At 57.8% G+C, this 25,665-nt stretch overlaps 1 protein-coding gene across 6 annotated transcripts; it reads right to left on the reverse strand.

Moving 5' to 3' along the window:
* Window positions 1-58: 58 nt before the first annotated feature.
* Window positions 59-24,966, reverse strand: EXOC3L4 (exocyst complex component 3 like 4). 6 transcript variants are annotated; one of them, XR_013762282.1, is made up of 14 exons: window positions 18,282-19,046; window positions 17,407-17,822; window positions 15,856-16,510; window positions 14,822-14,933; window positions 14,508-14,630; window positions 13,858-13,958; window positions 13,554-13,634; window positions 11,955-12,069; window positions 11,370-11,489; window positions 11,140-11,292; window positions 10,371-10,492; window positions 8,995-9,284; window positions 3,725-3,893; window positions 59-312 (listed from the first exon to the last, which is right to left on the reverse strand). XR_013762282.1 is itself a non-coding variant. In XM_079130094.1 (13 exons), exons 3-13 carry the CDS (start codon window positions 17,804-17,806, stop codon window positions 9,092-9,094), a joined length of 2,175 nt encoding a protein of 724 aa, XP_078986220.1. In that variant the 5' UTR covers window positions 17,807-17,822; window positions 19,053-19,099; window positions 24,899-24,966; the 3' UTR covers window positions 8,342-9,091. The 6 variants fall into 6 exon arrangements, 5 of the variants coding, with proteins under 5 accessions (XP_078986220.1, XP_078986221.1, XP_078986219.1 ...); XM_079130094.1 differs by lacking the exons at window positions 59-312; window positions 3,725-3,893; window positions 18,282-19,046 and adding exons at window positions 19,053-19,099; window positions 24,899-24,966 and having other exon boundaries at window positions 8,342-9,284; XM_079130095.1 differs by lacking the exons at window positions 59-312; window positions 3,725-3,893; window positions 18,282-19,046 and adding exons at window positions 19,053-19,083; window positions 22,705-22,817 and having other exon boundaries at window positions 8,342-9,284.
* Between the last annotated feature and the right edge of the window lie 699 nt (window positions 24,967-25,665).

A 25,665-nucleotide genomic window follows, 5' to 3' on the forward strand; every position in this document is an offset into this window, starting at 1 on the left:
TCTCATGATCACGCCTTGCTTGAAGTGGAGATGCTCCCAGAAAGGTGAAATAACTTACCCGAGGCTACACAGGCAGGACTACGTGAGACTGGCAGACTGACTTCACCTCCAGGCCTGCAGAACACCCACTGAAGCACTTTCCCTTTCTAGAGCTAGAGCTGGGCCAGGACAGGCTCCTGAGACCAGGCAAGATCATGAGCACAAAGCCCAGACCCCAGGCTCAGCTCTCCCCTCTCAGCGTGGCCTCGGGCAGGTCTAACCCTTTTCTGGGTCTCAGTTTCCCCGTCTGCACGCTGGTTCTCAGGGTGTGTCCTGGTGGAGGGGAGGAGAGGAGAATGGGTGGTGGGCTCCGTCCTAAAGGTGAGCCCTGGGCACCTCCCTCCTCCCCTTCCTATTTCACATCCCAGGGAGTCCTGCTCTCTGGGAAGGATTCTGTCATTCAGGAATTTCCTGCTGGGCACCAGCTTCCCTTTTGCTTCTAGTTGGAGCCTGGGCTCCTCCCCACCTTTTGTTTGGTCCCTCCCCCAACTCTTGCTAGCCTGGCACTGATCTTTGGGGGCCAGGAGGGGTAGTTGACTGGGGGGAGCTGGGTTTGGGGGTGTCCCTTGGGGCTAGGAACTTCCTCTTCCTCCTCAGGAGTGATGGCCAAGTGCCAGGTTTGGGCTTGAACTGTCATCCATCCTGTCCCTAGGGAGTCCCAGAGGTGGGTGCCAGAGCCTGCCAGGAGGAAGCTTTAAAACAGGGAGATCCCACCTCCTCTCCCAGAATCCCCAGGGGTGGCATATTCTTCAGAGGAGCCTGCAGAGCCACAGTACTCAGGTGGGGGGGGGGGTCATTCCATCCCCTCTGTAGTACACAGATGGGGAGACTAAGGCCAACCAGAGAGGGAACAAAGAGGATGAGAACCAAGGGTCCCTGGCCCACTGCCTCCCGACAGCCTGTGGCTCATTGTGCAATCCCCACATGACTCACCCGGCCCGCTGCTCCACCCACCCCTCTCCTAATCCCAAGCAGATTGGGAAATGCTGGAGAATCTGTGACTCGGGGAGGGGGGCTCGGGGAGGGTGTCTCATCAGGCCCTCAAGACCCCACCATCTGCTCAAAAACCCCTGGTCAGTACGGACTTCACAGGACAGTCACCAGCCTATGCCAGCTGCCCACAGTGGCTCACTCAGAGCAAGAGCTGGAACTGGAAGAAACAGGGGCTGCCTTCTGCTGTGCAGCTGCACCAGACACTTCCCCTCTCTGAGTGGGGTCAGACGTGGGGTCAAAGGTCCCATTGTGAAGTCCCCAACATAAGGGAAATCTTTTGAAAATGGGGCTCTGTGGAGGGCAGGGGAATGACACCAGTGGGATAGGCCCACAGAACAGGAGTTATTTTAACCCCCTTCTTGACAGCCCCCAAGAGGCCAGGCACTTCCAGAGGCAGCCAGGATCTCCACCCCAGCAGGAAATAAGCATCATGTGCTGTTTGCAAGACCAGCTGCTGTCTAGGTCCCCACCTCCCCCAGAGGGAACTGGCAAGGCCCCTAGCCCAGGCCAGAAGTCATGGAGGCCAGCACCTACACCAGAGCCAGGTCCACTCCTTGCATGAAACCCAGGTCTCAGTGGACACATGGGGCTTCCCCTCTTTTCCCTCTAACCAAGTAGCAACTACTATTATTTTTTTTAATTGTGGTAAAATATAACATAAAACTTATCATTTAAGTGGAATTAAGTACATTTGCATTGTCATGCACCTGTCACCACTGCCCACCCACAGTACAACTAGAACTCAGCCAGGTGCAGTGGCGCATGCCTGTAACCCCAGCCCTCAGGAGGCTGAGCCAGGAGGATCATGAGTTCAAGGCCAGCCTGGGCAACTCAGTGAGACCCTGTCTCAAAATAAAAAATTAAAAAGGGCTGGACGTGGCTCAGTGGCAGAGCACCCTTGGTTTCAATCCCTAGTACCGAAAACAAAACAAAACTGGAACTCTGTACCCATTACACAGGAACTCCCCATTCCCTCTGCCCCCGTCCCTGGCACCATTCTGCTCTCTGTGGCTTTGACAGCTCCACACACCTCATGCAAGGAGGTGACACAGTGTTTGTCCTGGGATGGCTTATTTCTGTCAGCTCACGTCCTCACGATGCATCCATGTTACAGCAGGTGTCAGAATAAGGTCTGAATCGTGTTGCATGGTATAGATGGACTGCATTTTGATTCTCCATTCATCCCTCAGTGGACATTTGGGTTCCAGCCACCTGTTGGCTATCGTGAATAGTGACACTTCGAACATGGGCGTGCACATCTCTGTTCGTGTCCTTGCTTTCAGTTCATCTAGGTATACTAGTTGACATCTATTGGCCTCCAAGGAGCTAGGCTCTATTCTAAGTGCTTTTCATGCATCAACTGACTTCATCGGACAACAGTATGAAATGGGTACTGGTGAGGAAACTGAGGCACAGGCAGGTCCAGTCATGTGCCAGTTGGTGACGGAGCAGCATCGGGCCATACCACTTTTCCAATGCTGCTTGATTTCTGAAATGCAGCTTGACTGAGTGGGACACAAGTCAGGCGCAGTGGCGCACACCTGTAATCCTGGCTACTCAGGAGGTTGAGGCAGGAGGATGGCAAGTTCAAGCCCAGCCCAGGCAACTTAGCAAGACCTTCTCTCAAACTTAAAAATATTAAAGGCTGGGGGTGCAGTTCGGTGATAGAGTGCTTGCCTAGCATGTGTGAGGCCCCAGTACCAGGGGGGGTGGGGGTGGGGGGGAGGGGGGGGGAAAATCAGACAAAAGGAAGGCATACAAGCCCGTGATACAGAAATAGCAGATGTTGTCCTCCACTTCTTTCACAACTCTCGGGAAAAAAAAATCCCAATATTTTTCATTACCTTGTTCTGTCAATCAATTAAACCTCCACCGTTGCCCTGCGGCACAGTGGGGGAGAGCCTGACGCAGCTCTGCCAGCCTCTGGCCAGAGGACACCACAGGGTGGTGTGTTATTGGCCCTCCCTAAACTCATTCTCTGGCTCTCTGAGAAGGTAGCTGGAGGGAATCTCTCCAGAAGATGGGGAGTTGAAGGCAGAAGGGACAGCGACCTGGGTGGGGCTTGGTACATGCAAATGCTAGGCGGGCTGATCGGGCAGATGCTAGAAGGGCTGTTGAGTTGCAGGGCCTGGCTCCATTCGGGGGACTGACCAGAAGGCTTGGCTGGTAGCCTCAGTCGCAGGATGGTGCTGGCTGTGGAGTGGGCTCCCTGGAGGGGCAGAGCAGGGCATTCTAGGATGCCCCCAGCCCTCCTGCTACGGCCATACCCACTTCCCTCTATGGAATGACTTGCACTTCCCATGGCTCCTGTCTCGGCTTGCAGGACACGCCTTCTCCCTTTCGCTTCTCAGGCCATGCCCAGACCTGGGACCCTTCCTGGGGTCTCTTATTCCCTGGGGTGCCCCACTCACTAAATGCACTGGGCAGTCTTTGTGTCTCCTGTTGACAGAAGAGGAAACTGAGTCTCAGAAGTTACGTGTACACAAAGGTTAAAGTTTTGAGGCTGGTGTTCCTGCCACCACCCAGCCTTCCTAAGAGAGGAAGTGACTTGTTCCGGGTCATTTATAGCTGCACAGGGCTTTGGCTGGAATCTGCTGACCTCCCTGGGATCATGGGATGGTCAGGACAGCTGACCAGGAGCCACCCTCAAGATATACCCTCCTTCCAAAGCGGGAGACCCAAGGGCACTCACCAGAGGAGACACACAGGGCAAGCAGTCCTTCCCCCGGGGAAGCTGTCCACTCATGATAGCCCCTCCCTTCCTTGAGGAAGCCAGGCCAAGGACTCCTTTTGGTGTTTGGCGGAAAGGGAAACTGAGGCCTGAGAAGGCATGGCTTTGGGGGGGCTCAGTGAACCTAGCCCTGTAAGACAGAGCCATGTGGTAGAAACCCAGGGCCATGGGACAATGGGAGCCCAACCCCAACAGCTTCCCAAGAGCCTTCCGGAGGCGCCAGGCCTGATGAAACTCAGGGGGCTGGGAGATGAGACTCTGCTCCCCAAGCTGGGCTGTCCCGTCCTAGGTGCCCACCCAGTCACCATCCTTTCACAAGGGCCCTGATAGTGATGCAAGATGCCGAGTTCAGCTTCCCACCCTTCAGTCTCAGGAGGGACTACCTTCCATCCCCAATCTCACTTCCCAGTCACTGCAAATGAGCCCTTCTCCCAGCTGACATGTTTTCCGGGAAAGCAGCCCCTGAGCTTGGCCTCCCATTGACACAGGCTGGTCACTGGGCAGGAGCTCTCCTGGGAATCCCAGCACTTCATGGGGCTGGGCCAACGTGGGAGGGGAGGGAGGCTGCCCCAGACCTCCACAGGATGCCGGGAGGGTTGACGGAGTGGCTTACAGGAGACAGAAATAGCAACCACTGGGCATAAAGGGCACAGCATGCAGCTCCAGGCCCTCCTCCAGGATGTGGTACCTCTGGGTTCAGGCAGCCAGCCCAGGCTAGAACCCCAGCAGCACCAACCACATCCTCCCCAAGCACAGCAGCAGAGGGTGGGCATCCCAGAAAGAGCACAATGCTCTTTGCAGTTCTTGCCAAGACCCAGAGGTCCTGCTGTTTGGGATTCTATCCACCTCAGAGCCTTAGGCTCACTGGTTGATTTTATAGGGACCAGGAAGAAGGGTCCCATCCTCCCCCTCCCCCTCCCCCCAGCAAAACCAGGTTCTCCAACAATGGCAGTAACTACACTTTTCATAAAGTCATTCCTTGGGTAAGTATTGCTTTTACAAAGGTGAGAAGATAGGAAGGAGACTTTTCACTTTGTCTCTGATGAACCATTTTAATTTTGATCTATGTGAATGCATTACTATCCGAAACATTAAAGGTAAAAAATGAAAACAACTAATATATTTTAAAAACAGCTAATAAGTGGGTGGTCTGTGTGCAGAGACATAGAAGATTGTCCCTAGAAGAAGGAAGGGCCTTTGCAATGACTAATTTAGACCCTACAGGTCCCAGGAGAAGAATAAACTGATGGGTAGGTGTGACATGTCCAAGTTTCACATCCCTTCAAGCCTTTTAGGACAGCAGGAGACCCAGGAGACCCTTGCCAGTGGAGCCCCTGGCTTCCGGCATAATCTCTCTACCAGACAGGGTCTGACCCCCAAGACCTAGAGCCTTGTCTTATCACAGCGCCAGCACAGGGCCCCTGCCCTGCTTCCACAGAGAGTGGCTGGAGAGGGGCCACGTCCCTGTGCAGCCTGGTCCCGCTCCTCCCCAGGGCCTGATGATGGATGGTGGGTGGATGCTGGCCATGGTAGGGGCCCCTGTGACCTGTTGCAGTTCCCACAGGGGATTTCTGTGGTAGCAAAGGAAGGAAGTGAGATTGGGGATGGAAAGTATCCCTGAGAACGCTGCAGCCTCCTGTGTCCACCTAGGCAGTGGTGAGGGGCTCGGTAGGAACCCCTGCCTAGCTGCTGAGGGTGCTGCCCCACCTACAGGGGCTTGCTAAGGACTGAGGTCAGGAAGGAAGCAGCCAGGACACCAGGCAAGGAAGGAAGAGGGAGAGGCTACGTAGGCACAGAGGTGACATGCTGACTGCCACCTGAAGCATGCCCTTAGTGCAAGGACCTTGGTGGACAGTCTCACCCTGAGCTCCCTCCCTACTGAGTACCCTCTCCTACGTTATAGACAAGGAGTCTGAGCCTCAGAGTGGGACCGCAGGTCACCAGCTAGGGGAGAGCAGAGCTGAGACACCTTCACAGTCCTGCGTGCCCCAGCCTCCTGGGCTCTTGCAGCATGGCACATTCAAGCCTGGGTTGAGCCTGAGCCCAGGGACCAGGATGGACAGAGGGTCACAGAGCCTACTGGGCCCTAGTCTGAGCTGGTGTGGATGCTTAAGTCCCCTTCTCCCACCGTACCGTTGTCCTCGAGCCAACAGGCCCACAGTTTGCCAACCTGCACACCTAAGCTCCTGTCCTGTACATGGGGACACAGGATCCCTGCAACTTGTCACTGCTCTCCCAGCTGGGCCTGGCTTGGAGCCCCAGAAAACTCAGAACAAGTCCTGTCTCAAGGACCTAAGGCTCAGCAACAGAGACATGAAGGACTCCAGGAAATGGGTGACCCTGAGGGAAAACAGGCTGAGCCCTGAAGAGGATCTAGCAATAGGCCACACTACAGGAAGAAGGACCAGGCAGAGGCAGGGACCAGGGTAGAGCTGGCAGAGCCTGAGATTTGAGCCTAAAGGGCAAGGTGGATGGTCCCAGGTTGCCCTGTTCCATGACAGAAGTGAGAAAGCTGGACAAGAGCCTTCTATCCCCAGGGGCCCAACCAAACGACTGGCCAAGTCCAGAAGCAGCTTTCAGAGCCAGTATCCACCCCCACATGCCTGGCCTGGACAACAGGATGGCCAAGGAAACACCCTAGACTCTTCTGAAGGTCTCATGGGATCTGGCAGGTAAAGGGAGGAGCAGGGTTCCAATTAGCCAGGGCAGAAGGGCCAGTGGCCAGAGCCCTAAACCTGCACCAGTTTAGGCTCCCCCCGCTACAGTCCCAGCTCCACTGACAGCACCCTTGTGGGAACTGCCATTGGCCTCCTGCCCCTCTGGGCTGGGCCTTGGAGAGCTGGGCGCGTCCCTGATCACTGCCAGACTCAAGAGCATGCACATGGGTGGGTGGTGGAATCACACTGATGCTCAGAACGCAGAGGGGCAAGGATCACATTTGTACAGTTTCTGCAGGAAAACCCTGACTTCCTATCTCTAGGTCTAGAAATCCTCAGGAAGAGAAGCCTGAGGCTCTGAGAGGGTCTACGCCTCTCTCTGCCTGCATTATGAAGCTCTGGTCAGGCAGAAGTTGCTCAGCCTTGGGAGCCTCCTCTGAGTCTCCCCTAGAGACCTCCCCAACCCAGGGACCTACACTCATGTACTCAGGGTTTCCCTCATGAACACTCAGGGTTCCCCCACTCCCATACCCAGGGCCTTTTTGAATTTTGTAGGGCATGGCCTTTGGGGCATTGGGACAAGGGGTCAGAGGGAGGCCAAAGGCCCAGCTCTGTGGCTGCTTCTTCATCCTCCCCAGCTTTTTTGCAGCTGGAAAAACTGGGCACAGAGCGGGAAAGGAATTTGCCTCGGTGACAGATTGTATACTTAGCATGGCCAAGGCCCTGGGTTCAATCCCCAGCACCAAAACAAACAGACAAAACAGGAAGTTGCCACTTCTCACCACTGGGAAGTGGTGGCATAGTCAAGACCAAGGCCCTCCCACATCCTCACAGCCTGGGTCGGAAGCCTGGCCCAGCTCTGGAACATCACCTTCAGCCAAAGGCTCAGGCAGGGCTAGGCCAGTAAGGGTCAGGGGCTGCAGGAGTTCAATGAATAGCTTGGCCTCAAAGGTAGGCTGGGGTAGCAGGAGCTCTCTGGGGAGAACCTCGCCGGATAAGGCTTCCTCTCCCGTCCCTTCACCACACTGGGAATTGAACCCAGGAGTGCTCAACCACTGAGCTACACCCCCAGAACTTTTTATTTTATTTTATTTTGAGACAAGGTCTAGCCAAGTTGCCCAGGAAGGCCTTGAACTTGTGATCCTCCTGCCTCAGCCTCTCCAGTTGCTGGGATTATAGGAATGTGCCACTGTACTGGGCCAGATAAGGTTTCCTATTACCTTCCTCTGAACCCTGTCTGCAACTCCCCTCGCAGGACACTGATGGCTACTGGGGGTACATGTGGGGTCAGGCAGGGGAGAGACTGCCCTCCATGAGGGTCAGAGATGCCCTTCTCACATTCTGAACCCTGGGTTATGAGGAGCCAAGACCACTTGCCTTCTGCCAGCTCGTTTCTCTAACAGCACAAGTACTGCTTGACAGTGTCAGCACACACTCCCTGCCCCCACCCAGTCTGGGAGCCTGGGAACCCCAACCTTACCTTACTTCCTCATTCCTGCCCTGCCTGCCCCCACCCCACCCTACCCAGGGAGGCCTGGATACTCCCTTGCCTGGCCTGCTCTGCCTCTGGCTTCCAGTTCTGTGCATCCATGGGGGAGCAGGGACTGCTTCTGGCAGGTGACCAAAGACCTCAGGCCCCAGATGACTCAGAACCTGTGCAAATCTGCCTGGGCACTGCCCCCTGGCTGACCAGAGAGCAGGGAGGGGCCAGGGGGAGCTAGGACAGATGCACCACCCACTCACCTTGCACCTCGGCCCAAAATTCAAAATTCTTTGGCCCACCTGCAGTCACTTGCCCCAACTCCAGCCAGGGCCAGGGGCATCTAAGGTGGCTTGCCTCAGCTTCCCCTCAGCTCCCAGACTTCCCAGAAAGTCACAGCTGCCAGTGCCAACAGGTTCCCTGGCAGCCTGGCCTTCAGAGAGCAGGCAAATTCCAAAGAGAAGGGGCACGGGCGTGGGCCCACTGGTGCTTCTGGGGCTCCCCCACTGCTGACACCTACAGGTCATGCCCAGACACATGCTCAATGGGCAACATTCCCCCTAAAGTAACCTGGCAACTTTATTACTGGGAAGTCCCTGCCACCTGTAACCCAAATACTTCAAGCCACAAGCCTTGGCCTCTCTCTGTCCCCCAGGGGCCTCCGCTAGGCAGCTAGGATGAGGCAGAGCGGTGCCCACCCCCACAAGGCAAGGCCAACCCTGCAAGGCAAGCAGACCCAGAGGCCCAGAGGCCCAGAGTTGAGGCCTTCCCAGTTCTGGGGCTGCCTCAGGCTCTCAGTAGGTATAATAGGTAACAAAGGACCACCCACCAAAAGGAGCCTTCCTGCCTGGCCCTGAGTGCATGGGCTCAGGCCTCCCACTCCCAATCAGCTTGACTCTGCCCCCTCTGTAGGGAGGCATCATTTTAATTCACATTTATTTTTAGAATAAATACTCTGTTCTCCACTTTCAGACTGGGGCGGTGGTGGTGCTGGACAGTTACCAGAGTAGCCATCCCTGGCCAGCAGTATTAAAGGGAGCTTCTGCCACCCCAATATACTCCCCCACAAATGCCTGAAATGTCTTCATCCTCACCTCCAGCCAAGCAGCCAAGCATGACTGAGGACAAGAATTCCAGCAGCTTCAGAGTTGTGGGCAGGGCCTGGAATGACTGCCTGGGATCAGGGGAGCACTAGATGCAGGTGACCAGCTGGTCCATGAAGGTAGACAACTCTATCTCCTCGAAAAGCACGCGGTCCTGAGCGGCTCCTGAGCCCACAGCCTTGGCCGCAGCCCTCAGCAGGTCCTGGGCATGTTGCAGGAGGCTCTGGTTCCTGCGGCGGCCCAGTCTGCGCAGCGCCAGAATGGCCAATATGTGGTTTCGCCTGCAAAGACACCACCCTCACTGCAGAGCCGCAGCCCCTAACACTCTAACCCGGGCGAAGGAACCCCTGGCTGGGGAGGAAGCATGAGTCACTCAGCATTCCTGAAGCCCAGTCAGACGGGCTCCGGAGGAAAGCGGACTGTGGGACTTGGGGTGCACAGTACCTGGGCCGGAGGGTGCACAAGTTCAGGGCACCAGGGAGGCATCATGCCCACAGGGAAAGAGCCTGTGCACAGGCGCCAAGGGAGTTCGAGAAACCGTGCTGGTGGAGAGGAAGGGAGGGGGCGATGCAGCCCAGGGGGTGGAGCTGGGAAAGGTGTCCCTGCGGCCAGGCAGCAAGGTGGGGGTCGGTGGAGGTAGAAGACTGCGCCCAGGGATGTCGCGAGTCGTCCCCTCTCACGGATCAGCATGAGGGGCTCCAAGGGCCGCCACCAGCAGCCAGGGAGGATGGGGTGAGCAGGGGCTGGAGGGGAAGCCCGGGACGTTGTGAGGGGGCGGTCACTCCCATCCACAACGGGGGAGGCGAGCCCTGATGAGGAGCAGGGCCTTCTCCCCGGGGACAGCCGGGGACAGCCGCGACCCAGAAATGGGGCTGGGGCAGGGACTTTCTGCTGTCTTCCCATCCCGGAATCTCTAAGCCTTGGAGAGCCCTGAACTGGGATTTCCGTGGGCTTCGATGACTCAGTCCCCGACCCACCCGGGCATCAAAGCCTTCCTCCTCTGGCCGGTCTGAGCCTGGGGCATCCAGAGGGGGCTTGTTCCGCATGGGGGTGGCCGGCTCTTGGATCCCAGAGGCGGAGGCCTGACCCCCGCGCCATGAGACTGCTCGGAATGCTGGAGAATACGCGGAAGCGGCAGACCCGGCTCGCCCGGGGTCCAGCGCCCGGGTCAAAGGCGCCTCCCTGACTGCGGTCCTCACACACATGCGCGCACAGGTCCGCGCTGGGTTCGAGCTGGTCCCAAACGAGCTTGCTCCTCGCTCCACTGGTTACCCGCCCACCCACTGCCACCTAGACTCTGGAGAGGGACCGAACATTAAGTTCCGGGACCCCGGGAACCCAGTCGGGGCGCAGGCGGGGCTACGAACCTGATGTCGGGGTAGCTCTGGATGAGTGTCTCCAGGTGCCGCTGGATGTCATCCTTGTAAGTTTCACCCAGGATCTCGGCCACGCACGGGATGGCTTGGTTAAGCCACGTGGCTTCAGAGCCCTTTGCGGACAGGAAAATACGTGTGGCTGGGCCACGGCTCCCAGGAGCCCCAGCCTGCAGCCCCTCCGTTCGTGCCCTCCAGCCCTGAAGCTGCCGGGCAACAATCCCCCACGTGACTGTCTCCCCCAAGCTGGAAGGGGACACAGTCTTGGACACTGAGGTGGCGCCTGCAACACCGAATTCATCTTCCCGCCCCATCTCCAGCACAGATATCTTCCTGTCTCTGCCCAGATGGGAAAGCGCTGCCAGGAATCATGGCAAGTGGGGAACCAGCAACCCAGATAAGGGGTGTGTGGGGAAGAGGGAGTGTCTCCGCTCCGAGGGCTGGGGGTCCGGTCGGGAGTGCGGGGGACCTCCACCAGGCCTTGCCTATCAGGTGGGGCCGCAACAAATGCTTGCTCCTTCCCTTAGAGCCCGGGTAATTGCACGCAAATGAATGCAAAGTGTCCCCACCTGCTCACCCCACTGATCCCAAACACCTAGCCACCCTCCCTCCTGATGGAGGGTGCAAAGGAGACCCATTGCTGCCCAAGGCCTCTGAGTGCTGGGGCCTTCCCCCCGACACCCACCCGGTTCTCTTTGGTGCTGAATAGAAATGAGAATAGGGGGCACTAGCCGAGGGCCTGGTGGCCAGATGCTGCTCCTACCAAGCCCTGGAAGGTGTCACCGATGGCCTGGGCCTCCACGTTCATCTTGTGGGCGCCATTCACACGCTCCATGCCCCGGAAGCGCTCCCGGGGCCTCAGTGCCTGTGCCAGGTACTCCCGCACAATGTAACGATGCACCTCTTGCAGAGTATCCTGGGCAAGCATGGTCAGGGTCAGGGTCAACAACCCCAGCCCCTGGGGACCCTGCCAGGGCACCCCCCTTGAAGTACCTTTGCCAGTGGTGGGGCTACATGCTTGAGGTGGTGGGCAAAGGCCACCACCTTGTCCATGATGGGGTACAGTGTGTCCTGTGTCAGCCAGCTCTTGGTGCATAAGACCCTGAAGAGTGGCTGGGAGTAGAGGGGTGGGGAATGAGCCCAGTGCACCATCCCTGTTCCCCTTTCCTCCTGGGTTCCCTGGTGCATCCCCTCTCCCAGCCACAAAGTATATCACTGGAATGCCTTTCCCAGAATGCCTCCTCCAGGCAGGAGTTCCCGTGGGCAGGGTTTGAATTTTAGTGTCCCCTGCCTGGGGACAACTTGAAGGTCTGGGTGAGGGGCCCAGACCTGATTGCTTGGACCCACCATCCTGGGCTTAGGTGTTAACCTCTAAGAGGTGAACAGTGAGAAGGGAGGAATTTCCCAACCATCCTACTCAGCTGGAAGCTCATCTGGGACCCTGCCCATCCCCGACACTCTGGGCCCTGAAATCGGTCCTGGGGTAAATGAATGCTGGGACTTGGGCCCCAGGCTTCAGGAAATAGATAGTACCTACTGGGTGTGGGAAGATGGGAGAGAAAGACCTGTCCCATTCACCTGCACATCCTTCTGCAAGCCCTGGAGCAAATGCTTCTGGAAGTTACAGGTGGCAGCCACCAAGGGCTTCTCCAGCTCTTCTAGAGTTCCTGGGAACCTGGACAGAAGACTGGTCCTGGGAAGGGGCCAAGACATGTGAAGAGGAGGCCAAGGGGAAGTGGCTGGAGAACAAAGCCCAGCACAAACCCCTGTAGGTAGGTACTGTACCAGCTCCATTCATTTAGACTGTAGTGTGAAGGACAGCTCCTGGAGCTGCATAATGTAGCAGCCCTGGGAGCCAATCATAGAAGGGGTAGACCAGCTTCCCTCTGGCAGCTCTGGGACTTGGGTCCCAGGCTCCATGGAATAGTCCACACCTGCTGGGTGTGGAAAGTAGGAAGAGAAAATCCTCCATCCCTTGGTGATGGGATGGTACAACATAACCATGCCTGGCATAGACCCTCCATTGAACTTTATCATTTCCTGCTGAAGAAAACTGAGGACCCAGTTCCCAAAGTCCAGGGAGAGCATGGTGGGCTGAAGTTCTATCACTGCCTACCAAGGTGTGGAGAATGCTCACTGGGCATGAACCCCCAGGGTCTCAGTGCTGAGGATCTGCCTGGCAGTTTAGGAACAAGAGAATGTTAGAGGGGCTAGGATGTCACTCAGGGGTAGAGTGTCTGTTTAGCAAATGTGAGGTCCTGGGTTCAATCCCCAGCAACACGAGGGTGGGGGACGGTTTGGAGAAGTGCCTCATCACCATCATGGACTCAGGCAGGCCTGGTTCACATCCTGACTACGCCACTTACTGGTTACAACAGTGGACAAGCGTCATTTCTGGAGCCTCCACTTTCCCACTGGCATGTGGCCCTCAGAAAGAAAGCCACTAGATGGGTAGAGCACCCACATGCCTGACATATCTCAAGGGTCCACAAGAAGGCAGAGTTCCCATAGTTCTAGAGAGCAGATGCCCTGGTGCCAACGTTTAGATGAGAAAAGAGGTAAAGAGATGAAGTGACTTGTCCCAGGCCACCGAGCTAGCCAGTGACAGAACTGGGATCTGACTGACCGGTGGCCCACTGCCCTCTGCAGTGGAGGACACAAGGCACAGTGCAGCTGAAGGCACTGAAGCAGTCTCCCATCCCCCAGGGAGGGCCTTCACCTTCGGAGAACAGAGGGGTGCAGACCCCAGACAGCATAGCCCAGGGTGGAGTGCTTCAGGGAGGGCTTCTCTAGGAGAAGGTGCCCCCCAAAAGGAAGAAGTCTGGCTGGGACGAAGGGAGGAAAGAAACAGCCCAGTAACTAGGGCAGTCGGATAAGTCCTTTGCCACGAGTCAGTGCGAGGCCCTCCAGCACCCCTCTCAGCGCCCGGCTCCCCCGGGGCTGAGTCAGCATGGCAGGAGCCCGGGCGGGGAGGGACAGTCCCAGGAGGTCTTTGAGCTCCTGCCCGAATTCACACTCCGGAGGGACCCGTCTGCTCCAGCATGGGTCCGAGCTCCTCTGCCCATCACCCGCACGCACACAGCAGCCGCCGCAGCCTCCCGGAGGGTTTCCGGAGCTCGCGCGCCTCCTGCTGGCCGCGCTGGGCAGTGCGCCTGCGGAGGAGCGGGCGAGACCTACCTCAGCAGCTCGCAGGCGTTAATGTAGGCGCCCAGGTGCGGCTCGCTCACGGCCTCCGACTCCAGAAAAGACTTTTCAAACCTGGGGGCAGGAAACGCAGAGGCCTTGGGGATCACTCCCGGCGGCGCTGTGACCTCGCCCCCCCCCCCAAACTCCAGGACCTGCGATCCGGGAGTCCCCCCTGGAGTCCAGGGGGTCCCTGCCTCCCACTGGACTCTCGCATCCTGAGTCCATAGGGTGCACGCCGCCCACGCCTGGCCCCACCATTCCACACACCTCACTTTGGCCAAAGACGCACACACACCTGGGCAGAAAGAGGCTCAGTGCTCGCGTGCAGATCCGCAGGGTGGTGGCTTCCAGCTCCGCGGAGATAGCGGCGGCCGCCTTCACATGCTCGGCCACTAGCTGCGAGCCACCCTGAGTTGAGCGCGGCCCGGGCCCCAACCCGGATGCCCAGAGTTCTACAGCTTGTGACCCGACGACCTCTCCAGCCCTCCTCGCTCTCCCTTGCCATCACGGTTCCAGTTTGTTTGTTTGTTTGTTTGAACCAGAGATTGAACCCAGAGGTGCTTAACCACTGAGCCACATCCCCAGTCCTTTTTCTTTTTTATTTTGAGACAGGGTCTTACTAAGTTGCTTAGGTCCTCGTTAAGTTGCTGAGTCTAGCCTTGAACTTGTAATCCTCCTGCCTCAGCTTCCTGAGCCGCTGGGATTACAGCGCGGCTCCAGCTGTAAGCAGAGCAACCTGAAGGTCAACTCCCCCACATCTGATCAACCAGGAACTGTACCCCAACCTAGCCATGGGCCCCATGGGCTCCGGTTCTCACCCCACTGAGGGCCTCAGACTCCTGTTTAATGGGCAGGAATGGTTAGCACTGGATACAACAGTCTGGGGTCCCCCCTTCGTGCCTAAGGTCTGAACACAAGCCCCTCCCCTTCTCCTCCCAGGCGCACCATGTGGACATCAATGGACAGTGGTGAGTGGTAGAGGCCCTGCAGCACATCAGGGGCCTTGGCGGCTGCCCAGCGACTCTGCTCCAGCTGCAGGATGCCATCGAAGCAGCTTGCGATCTTGGTCTTTGGGAAGTAGGATGGGGCCACGGTGAGACACTCCCAGGAGGGAGTTCTGTCCCCACCCTGGCCTCCAGAACCCCATCTTGTGCCCTCAGGGATGTGGGACATGCTGCCAGCTCTGGAGACAGCGTGAGCTCCTGGGACCACCCTCCCGCAGGACCCGACCCCTGGAACCAGGCCCCAGCTGGCCATACCTCCAGGAAACTGGTGTAGTCGCTCTCCAGTCGAGCCCACACGTCAGGCGCTAGGAGTGGGGGCAGCGGTTCCGTGAGCAGTGCCAGATCCGGGTCGCCCAGGAAGTCAGGGCTGGAAAACAACCGGTGGGAGTGCTGGCCTGGGTTGGGCTATGATGCCCCTCACAACAGCTCAAAGGCTAAAGCCATCACTGCAGGGCCCTGAGCTTGGACTTCTGTTCACATATTCCACCCCCACTCCCGCTCTCTAGGGGACCAAGCCACCACCCCCTCCCCGGAAGCTTCTGACCGCTGGATTTCCTGGCATTCCAGCAGCTGTGCCTGCTCAGCATGCTTAAGGAGCTGTCTGTCCATGGACCTCTGCCAGGTTGCCTCAGTGGTGACCTCTACCCTCATGCCTCATGGTTGGCCTACACCCAAGACTGGGCTCTAAGCAACACACACACACACACAGTGCAGCTCAGGGACCCATCCCAATCCAACCCACCCCAGAGGGCGGCTGGTACAAGCCTGAGGTCACAAGGCAATTTAAGGAACCCAAGATTTTCAGGCAGCCTTCTTCCCCAGGCATTCCTGCCCCTAGTGCTGGGAACCCTTCGAGAGGTGAACCACCCCATCACACCTCATAGCTAGAGGTAGCAGCCCCCAACACTTGCGTTTCCATAGATGGAGAAAGTGGGCGTCAGCCCACACCCCGCGGTGTAGCCACAGTGGTGTCCTGCCTGGAGAAGTCCCCTTCTCTAAGGAATACACAGGCACCTTAGGGACTAGCTGAAGTCCTCTAACTGGGCGCCCTGCTCCCTTGGGGACCTCCCCAGGACACTTTCCGGTTTCAGGAACCTGCGCAGAGCTGGGCAGGAGTCACACTGCAGCCTAACAGGGAGGCAAGAAGGTCAAAGTCCCTGTCTCTGGGGCGCCCCTTCGCCAGCTCCCCCCCGGGGAAGGAATGAAGAGAGGAACCCGGAGCCAGTTCCCAAGGCCTCCGGTTGGCAGGGGAGCCCTTCTGGCCCGTGTCGCCGCGGCGCAGGTCTCACCTGCCGTAGACATTGGCTGCCCAGTCCAGCAGAAGATAGAGCTGCTCGCAGCCGCGGGCGGCGTGCGCGAGCTCCTGCAGGCGCTGGGCCACGGCGCTGTGGAAGGCGCGGAGGTAGGTCTCCCACGCCGGGAAGCCGGCGGCCGCGTAAGCCGGTTGCACCACCAACCGCACCTTCTGCAGGTCGCGTCGAACCCAGCCACCAAGTTCTGCCAGAAGCTGGGCCAGGTCGGACGCGCCCTGGTCAGGCTCCGAAGCCAGCCCGGCGCCTGACCGCCGCACTCGCTCCTGCGCGCTGCGCCTCACCGCGTCCTCCCAGTGCCGGCGCCAGTGGCGGGGTGTGCGCAGGAAGTCGCCGTCGGCTGGGAGCTCCGGGTGGGCCTCTTCTTCTGCGCGCACCACGCGGGCCACTTCAACAAGTGCGGCCTGGTCTATGCCTTCGGGACCCAGGGTCTCGCGCACGATGGCGCCGATCTCTGCCGCCAGTCCGTCGTAATGTAGGCACAAGTCCATGGCACGCCGCGCAAAGGCGGTGGGGTCCTGCTCAAAGGTGCGAGAGGCTTTCTCAGCTACCAGCTTCGTCTCCAGGTACCGGAGCTGTGCGAAAGCAGCTAGCAGCTGCCTCTCAGTGATGAGATCGGCCACGGATTTGCCTTCTGTAAGGGCAGGTGACAAGAGGGGTCGTGAGATGCACCACCCCAGAACCCTGGGCCGAACAGAGACCTAGGTCCCTGTTGAATCCTGCCCAAGGCAGCCCAGCCCCTCACCCAAATGCCTTGAGCCCAGCTGAAACCTCCTTCACCGGCAGCCCCTCCTGCCAGGAGCCCTTGCTCATAATCACACTGGAAGAAGCAGAACTGGAGCCTTAAACCTAGCTGGAAAGAGCAATGTGCACCAGTCCCCACCCTCCCCACTTGCAGTTCCTATCATCTGCCTTACTCCCATCAGGACCCCAGCTCTATGGAGCAACCCTAGTTGGCTAATGTGCAACCCGATTGCAGGTCTAATAGGTCAGGTCTCCAGCTGGGTGGGTCCTGTAATGCCCAGGCTTCTGCCCCAGGATCTAAAGTCAGTGTTTCTGGCTGTTCTGCTCCCTGCCAGTCCCCTGCCCCAGAAGCCCTCTTCTACCTGCACCCTTTCTTCAGAGTCCAGTTTGTCCTCCTCTGGGCAGTCCCAGAGCCTCCCCTGCACCCTCTGTGACTCTGTAATCAGAGAGAGTCAGTCCCTCTTGCATGGCCCTGGTTTGGCCAGGAACCAGGCTGTGAAAGTCTGCAGAGTCTAAGCTTCTGCAGTCATGCAGATCCTGGTTCAAATCTCATTCCTCTGCTTCTCCAGCTATGCAGCTGGAAGCAAGTCACTTAACCTGAGCCTTGCTTTTCTTATTTGCCTAGTGGGGGCTCCACCTAAGATGCTGGAAGATCTGAAGTAACGTTGTGCTGGAAGCAGGGTTTGGGGAGGTTGGGCCTCAAGAAGAGCCTGTCAGAAGCCCTGCTGCCTCCTCTGACTCAGTTTCCTCTCCTTTCTTCCCTAGTGTTGTCAGTGAGGCCCTCACCTGCCTCAAATTCCAGGTCCTTAGGCCCCACCCGGGTGGATTCCTGCTGGCTGACACCATCTGTGACCATGCAGGGTTCCTCTGGCATAGCAGCTCCCTGGGACTGGCCAGAAGCTAGACCTTCATCCATAGTACGCCGGAAAGACCGAAACAGGAAGCGGGAACTTCGCCTGAGCAGTCCTGCGTCCTCCTTGGAGGCCTGGGACGCCTGAGGGCTTACCCAGGAGAAGGCCCGCTTCAGGGTATCCAGGCCTGGCCTCATGGTATCCTCATGGTGGGCATTGGGCTGCTCCTTACTGCTGATCTGCCCACTACCCTGAGCTGGGGTCTGGGTTTTCAGTCCAGGCTCCTTGGTGCTCTGCAGTTCTGGCCCAGGGGTCACTGTCCGTGGTGATGACATCTTGGCAGCAGGAGAACTGGGAATGAGAAGGAGATTCAAGAGACCTGGAGGGTACCCAGCCCAGGAGCAGACACAGAATCCTGGGGGAGTCCTGTGGGACTTGACTAGACCCAGCACCTCTGTCACGGCAGGCTTCCTAGAAGTGGCGACCCTCAGTCTGTCCAAACGACACTGCCTTGGCTACTGCCAGGCTAACTACCAGGCCACCAGGAAGCTTCCCCTGCCACCACCCCACAAAAGGACCTCACCCCATGCCCATCTTCAACTCGGCTTGCCAGACCAGCCCTTCCCACCAGCATTAGAGGTGGTGGGGTGGGACATGCAGGTTCTGGGGCCCAGTCCAGCCCTCAGCAGATAGGAGGGCAGGGCCCAGCAACCACATCCAGGACTTCTGGACTTCAGGTTCTAAGACCTCACATCCCCCCAACCCTCCCTCCAGCAGCCCCTTTACTGTCCTTCAGAACACTTGGCTCACCCCTTTCCACCTAAAAAGCAGGACTTCTTCTGTTTAAAGATGAGGGTCGGGACTCCCACGGAGTCCATGCCCTTCCCGTTTCTTCTGGAGCGAGGTGCTGTGGGGCTTGAGGGCATTGGCTTAAGCCACCCTGCTGCTTATCTAGGCCACACAGCCTAAAGGGAAGGTGGTAGGAGGGGCCTCAGGTTTATATTTAACAGGGGGCGGAGAGGGTCTCCATGTTGTTTCCCACACACTGGACCTCCTGCTCCCCTCCCCCCACCTCCACCCCAGAGAATGGGGTCGGGTCCCCATGGCACGGGGCACACTTTCCACCCTCTGCGAGGCTCTATCACATCCTCTTCCAGCCAGGGCCAAGCCAGTATGTTTGCCTTTCTGGCTTTCGGCTAAGTTGCGGGTGGGAGAGTAGAGGGAGCTCTTGGCAGGCCACAGGCCAAGCCGGCACCTTCCCCCTCCCCTGTTGTGCAAACTGGGACAGGGTGGAGGAGGGTTTGGGCTGGTAAGGTATCACTTTATCCTCGGAGAAACTGAGGGCAATAGCAGGGCTGGCTGGCTGCGCTGAGGGTACAAACCGAACAGAGGCAGAGCCCACAGCCCCTTCCAAGGGCTCCCACCACCCCAGGCACCAGGCAAAGCCCCTGCTGGAGCAGCACCAGATCCCTGGGTAATGTCAGGCTACAACTGCCCCTCCCTGGGCCTCAATTTGCCCAGACCCTCACCCACCCCATGCCCTCCAGCAAAAGTTTCTGTCAAGGGCCAGCTGAGACCTACCTTGCTCCAGGATCCAGAGGCCACTGGGCAGCTGGAAGGAGGCCCAGCTGAGGGAGGCAGACACAGGTGATTGATGGGGACATTATCAGCCTCACCCTTGAGTCAGGGTTCAGGGACCCTGCCCACTCAGACTCAATCCACATACTGCAAAGGGCTGGCTGACCTCCCCTCTCCTCTTCCTGGGGCCCCTCAGTACCTGCCTTGGGGGTTGGTGCCCAGAGGGCAAAAACAATAAGAAGCCAGTTACAACTCAAACTGCCCCTACCCCTGCTGGGGGCTCTGGGTGCCCTGTCACGTTGCGGGGGGGGGGGGCTGGTGGGGAAAGGACAGGTGGGCCCCTGCCTCAATTGGGGAAGAGTCCATATTTAATAGACACCTATTGTATGCCAGCCCAATGCCTGACACAAATCAGGTCCCCATGACAACAAACTTGTGAGATTCATTTGCCCCATTTCACAGAAGAACCTGAGGCCATGGCTGGCTTTTGCCTCAAGCCATCCTGCTCAGGGGTGGGAGAGTGGGCTGAGCCAGGTCTGTCTGGAAACAAGGAGCAGAGGCTTGGCTGTCCCGGGTCCTCCAGCACCAGTAAGTGAGTTCTCCACCAGGGAGCACAGGGATGGGTTTTAGGGTAGGGTGTCTCCTCTCACGGGAGGTTAACAGGAAGAGGCTGGGATCTTACTCAGCCTGCTCAAGGACTCTGTCCCACACCAGAGCAAGCAAGGCTCCCAGATGACCCCTCAGCCTGCACCACACCACCAATGACCCTGAAGTTCCCAGAAGCTTCCCAAACCGTTTTTGACCTTCACAGTACAAAAGGATCATTCCCCTGCTTTAAACCGGTCCAAGGCTCCCACATGCACTCAGCCAACCCTGAGGCCCACATCCAGGCAATCACAGCCCTCTCTCTCTGGACTGAACCTCCTCCGGCTCCAGCCCATCTGGTCTTATAGGTCTCCCTTCTGTCCCTCTGCATGTCCAGCCTCCAGGCTCCCCCTCAGGCTGCTCCCCCTCCTGACCTCCCTCGCTTTGTTCCCCAAATCTGACCTGAGTTTCAGGAGCCGAGGGCACCCCCACCTCCAAGGACTCCTCAGACGGTGCTGTGTCGTCTGCCATCACCATCTGTCTGCTCACTGGGCACTTGGGACTTCCTGCAGGAATGTGGCCCTCCTTCCTGACCTGGGAGTCTCAGCCCATCTCCCCTTCCCTACCACCCTAGAGCACAGTCTGGAAAAAGTGAACCGTTCAGTGTAAGGAGTGCCCCCTCAACCCTGGCTGGTCCGCTCAGGGGCCATACTGGTGGCTGCGCCTCTCCCTGAGCCTGCCCTCCATGGCCTCTCCCTGTCTCTCCTTCTGTTTCCCCATCCATATTGCCCTGAGCATCCAGGGAGGCCAGACCTGTGCTCCAGCTCCCTGATGGGAGCAGCACTGGCTGAGCTCTAAGGTCCTTCAGACCCAGGCCAGCCTGAGCCCTGGGCCCTTAACCCCACACTCTGTAGGTAAGGCTACCACGTCTTTTGCAGGGTCAGTGGCAGGGAACTAAAGTCACCCAGAAGACACAATTTGCTGGGAACTCCCACCTTGGGTCACCCAGTTGTAACTGAGAATTCAAGTCTGTGCTTTCCCACCCTCCCTAAGCCCAGCCTCTCTTCTGCCTCCCTTTTCCTAGACCTTACCTTCTGCAGCAGCCCTGGTCCTCACAGGCAATCCTCAGTGCCCACTGCAACCCTATGCTGGGAATGGCCTATCACTCATCCCGCAAAGCTCAGAAGAAGCCACTGTGCTCTGGGCCAGCAGTACCCCCTCAACTCCTGCCAGCCATTCACCATCGCCGGATCACAGCCTCCTAATTGCTCTCCTTTCTGAACTCCTTGGGTTCCTCGGAGCAGAAGGGATGCCTTGCTGAAACCCCAACCCGCCTTGAAAGCTTTCCTTGCAAGATGAAAGTCTGAAAACACGGGAAAGGACAAGGATGTCTGTTCTTATTACTATGCTTCAATGTTTGCCTAGAAGAGCTAATTAAGGCAATAAGGCAAGAAAAATAAATAAGAACTATAAACATTTATGGAGAAACAGATAAAACTCACTGTGATATAATTATCTGCTTAGAAAACCTGAGACTGAAAATGATGAGAGGCTAACAGGACAGTTTGGTGAGCAGGCTTTGTGGATTGATTTTGTAAATACAATCAGATCGGTAGCTCTCCTACACCCAGTGAACCTACTAGAAAAGACACTTTAAGAAGGTCATTTGAGCTGGGTGCAGTGGCGTACACCTGTGATCCCAAGGACTCAGGAGGCTGAGGCAGGAGGATCCCAAGTTCAAAGCCAGCCTCAGCAACCTAACCAGGCCCTTAGCAATTCAGTGAGACCCTGTCTTAAAAAATAAAAAGGGCCGGGGATGTGGCTCAGTGGTAAAGCACCCCGGGTTCAATCCCCAGTACCAAAAATAAAGTCACTTAAAGCCAGGCACAGTGTCACACACCTGTAATACCAGCAACTCAAGGAGGCTGAGGCAAGAGGATTTGCAAGATGGAGGCCAGCCTCAGTAGTTTACTGAAACCCTAAGTGACTTGGTGAGACCCTGTCTCAAAATAAAAAATAAAAAGTACTGAGAATGTTGCTTAGTGGTAGAGCACCCTTGGGTTTAATTCCCAGTACCTCCCTCTGCTCCCAAAAAAGGCACTTAAAAGGCTCCTTTTCCAGAGATTCAGGAGGCTGAGGCAGGAGGAAGGAGGATCACAAGTTTGAGGCCTCCCAGCAACTTGGTTAGACTGTCTCAATTTTTTTTTTTTCTTTAATTAGAAAGGGTTGGGGGTGTAGCTCAGTGGTAGAGCCTCTGGGTTTAATCTCCAGTACCAGGTAGGGGGGTGGAAATAAAAAGGCCCCTCCACAGTAGCCACAGAACAACCCTCCTAGACTCCCACTGCTGCGAAATACAGCCTCCTCCTTGGCTTGGCATTGGAGGCTTTTCCTGACTGCACCTCATGCTCTGCCCCACCCCGTCACCTCTTCCACACCTTTGCACAGACTTGCGGCGACCTTGGCCACACTTTCTCCACCTGCCTGCTCCTCTGAGGAGCCCCAGGACACAGTCAGCACCTCCTGTCGTGGGTCCAGTTCCATGACTAAGGGGCAGGTACATAGTCTGGGATGTCTGCCTCTGACCAGGAGCCTACGGAGCAGGAAATGGACCTGGCCCAGCTGGGCACTGTCAGGGCAGGTACAGGGCAGGTGCCTGGGGTATGGTGCAAGTCTGGGGCTATGTCCACACTTAGTGTGTGTGAGCTTTGCAGGTCTGCATGTGGGCCTGTCTCCTGTGTGTGATTGTTCTAGTATGTGGATGCCGCAGGGGGGCTCCAGGTGGCTTTCTCCATGAGTCCCCCTGTGTCTGTCTGCATCTGCATGCAGGCCTTCCTGGCTTCTGCATGTGTCTCTGTGCTTTCTGCATGTGTGGTGACTGCCTGTGTAGGAGGGCAGATGTGTCCCTGTGACTGAGTCCTAAATCTATACTTCTCCATACCACTCACTCACTCAACATCACTGAGCGGCTGCTCTGGCCATGAGCGGAGCTGCAGTGACCTCAGTCCCCGGAGTCCCTGCCGGCTGTCTGCAGCTCCCTTCCGTCCGTAGGCCCCACCTAACCAGGACATACCTGAGGGAGCAGACACTGAGCCCAGGCAGACGCTGCCCTGGAAAAGCCGACTGAGTGAGGCCCCGGGTTGGGTCCAGGCCTGCGACCTCCGAAGCAGCCCAAGTGACCAACAGCTGGGACTTCCCAGCCGTGGTCAGCACCGCCCAGGCCCACTGGGCTCCACCCCCACCCCACGCTCAACCCGACCCCATACTTTCACTTTCAAAAAAGTCCCCGCCCCTCTCTTGCCAGAGGCCATCACTCCAACCTTTGATCCCTCCTGCCTATCTAAGACTGAGGCAGAGGGTCAGGGCCACTGAGGCAGGGGAGAGAGGACCACCCTCAGGACCTGGGTTGAGGCAGTGGGGGTGGGTGCTGGCAGCCCCTCCTGTGGCCAGAGGCCAGGGCACACCTACCTTGAGGGAAGGGGCTTCAGCACCAGGCTGTCCATCAAGTTCATCCCAAGACCCCCTGCACCCAGCTGTGGCAGATACACTTGCCCAGCCTGCGGGCATCTCTGGGCTCTATCCTCAGCCCAGGATGAGAGAGAGACAGGTGCGAGGTGCACTCACAGTGACACCCAGGGAGCAGTTGTCCCCTCCATTCCCAAGGAGTAAGGGAGAGATGGTGTCTGGGCTGGGGTCAGTGCAACAGTAGAGGTGGAACTGGGCTGAGCCCGATGCCTGGGGACAAGGGCCCCACTCCCCCCCAGCAAGTCAGGTAGTCATTCTGTGGGGAGGGTCACAGAGCCCTCCTGGAGGGAGTCCCCCTTCCCAGGGTGATTCCACAGCAAGCATCCTAGGAAAGAAACTCAGGGAAACTCCAGGAGAACAGATTCAGGCCTGTCCCACCCTGGACTGGAACCAGTTTGCTGCTCCAGGCGGGTGTGAGGACAGCAGCAGGGCAGCTCTGTGTTAGTGTCCCAGGGTCGCCTTGCAAAGCACCATAGACTGGGCTCATGCTCTGCAGACCAGAAGACTCTGCGCGGTGCGGCAGGGCTGGCTTCCCTGAAGGCCTCTCTCCTTGAAGGTCTGTAGGTAGCCAGCTTCTCCCAGCACCTTCACCAGGTCTTCACTTTGTGCCTGTCTGTGTCAATTTCCTCTTTTTATTGGATGAGGGCCCATTCTAATGACCTCATTTTAATTATTTACCTTCTTAAAGAGCCTATCTCTAAATCAGGTCATCTTCTGATGTTCAAAAGACTTCAACAAATGAAATTGGGGGACAATATTCAGCCATAGCAAACTGGAAGTTGCCGGGGATGCTGCACAGCCACTGCCATCTGAGTCATATCCAGACGTCAGCACTCCTCAGATAGACCTCCCACTGCCCTAACCCCTGAGTCCTGGGTCCCCTCTGTGGAGTGGGGTATAAGAGTTCAAGTTTCAGCCTCCAAGGAACCCACCAGGCCAGCGGTCCTGTCCTCCCAGTTCAGCATGGCCTGCCCACTGGCCTCCAACAGTCAGAGGAAATGAGAGATGAGAAGGAGTTAGCATGACTCGAGAGACACTTGGGGGCACTGTGGCTGTGGCTCAGTGGTAGAGCACTGGCCTAGCACTGGGTTCGATCCTCAGCACCACATATAAGTAAATAAAATAAAGGTATTATGTCCATTTACAACTAAAAAATTTAAAAGAGAGAGAGAGGCAGGGGCCCAAGACGAGTCAGCTGGGTCATATCAGGGCACTCGGACCTCCAGTTTGGGTCACCTGCACTCAAGTCCCAGGTGACTGAACAGCGAGTGGTGCCCAGGGCCTAGGGACTGCTCTCGAGCTCAGTGGCACCCCAGGCCCAGGCCCACTTGCCAGCATGTGGCTGTTCTTTTATTCTGTTTCCATGTTGTTTTCCCCTAACTTTCTCAGTAAAATCCCTGTGGAAAAGTCCCTGCCTTGTCTCAGAGGCGCCTGGGGGGTTCAGGACCTGCCTGGCTGGAGTCAGAAGGCAGAGCAGGGAGCAATTGCGAGGGAGAAATATGATGGGCCACGCACAGAATAGTCCCAGAAGAATACTCACTTCCTGAGCCTCAGTTTACTTCTCCATAAAATGGAGTTATGTGGGGGGACCAAACGGGCTCCCATCAGCTGAGGACCTGCCTCTTAGGTAGAGGAAGATGGGGAGAAGGATCCTCACCACCAGAGGCTTACCTACCCTTGGGGTTCTTGGGGAGTCAGACAGTCACAGAGGAACACAGACGCCAGAAGCTCAAACCACCTACACTGTCCTAGGGTCCAAGGTGGAGCCCGGTCTGAGAACAGGAGGCCCTGGTTCCACTTTCTGCTCCTGCACCCTGCTGCAGGGCACGGCAGGGATAATGCCCACTCTGAGCCTCAGGCGTCTTGTGCATTGCAGGGCATTGGTAGGTGGCCCACCTCAGAACACACGGTGCAGTGGCCCCGGTGACCGCCAGGGGGAGCTTCAGGATGACACTGGTGGCCTCGCGCTGAGGGGCGGGACCTCGGGGGCGGGGCACCTTCTTGGCTCCGCCCCGGCCGGGTCCCCGGGCACCGCTCCAGTGCAGCCGGCAGCTTGGGGCCCCGCGAGCGGCGCGTGCCGGGGCTCCGGATGCCCCAGTAGACAGTGAGCTGCCAAGTGGCAGTGTGGGGGCCTCGGGCGGCCTGGCGTTCCGTCGGAGCCCCGCCGTCTGTCGCTGCGGGGACTTCGGCAAGTCGTGTTTACGCGGGCGCCGCAGTCCCTGCCGCCGTGCGGCGCGGGGAGGGTTCAAGCTCAGTGACCGGACCGTCGCCCAGCCCGCGCTCTGCCTGCCGGCTCTCACCCCACAGCCCAGTGTCGCAACACTTCCTGCGAAATGTCTGCCCCTTCCCCGCCCGCATCGCCCCCACCGCCCCCACCAGATCAGGCTCTCCCTGCCCGGCTCTGTCCCGGGCTCCTGGCTACACAGGGAGGGCATGGGACAGGGAGGATCCTGAAGGACCACCCCACACCTCCCAAGCTGTGTGTGTGGGGAGGGCCCACGGGCACATC

Source organism: Sciurus vulgaris (assembly GCF_902686455.1).
Source record: "Sciurus vulgaris genome assembly, chromosome: 2".
NCBI classification, from domain to species: domain Eukaryota; kingdom Metazoa; phylum Chordata; class Mammalia; order Rodentia; family Sciuridae; genus Sciurus; species Sciurus vulgaris.

Bases quoted from the DNA above. Each gene is read 5' to 3' on its own strand.
- EXOC3L4 (XM_079130091.1), bottom strand. From the start codon at position 18,397: ATGCCCTCAAGCCCCACAGCACCTCGCTCCAGAAGAAACGGGAAGGGC. The intron at 17,823-18,281 runs GTGAGCCAAGTG...TCTCATTCCCAG, and splicing joins TGCTTTTTAGGTGGAAAGGG to TTCTCCTGCTGCCAAGATGT. The intron at 10,493-11,139 runs GTAGGAGCAGCA...CTGTCCGCAAAG, and splicing joins GTGACACCTTCCAGGGCTTG to GGCTCTGAAGCCACGTGGCT.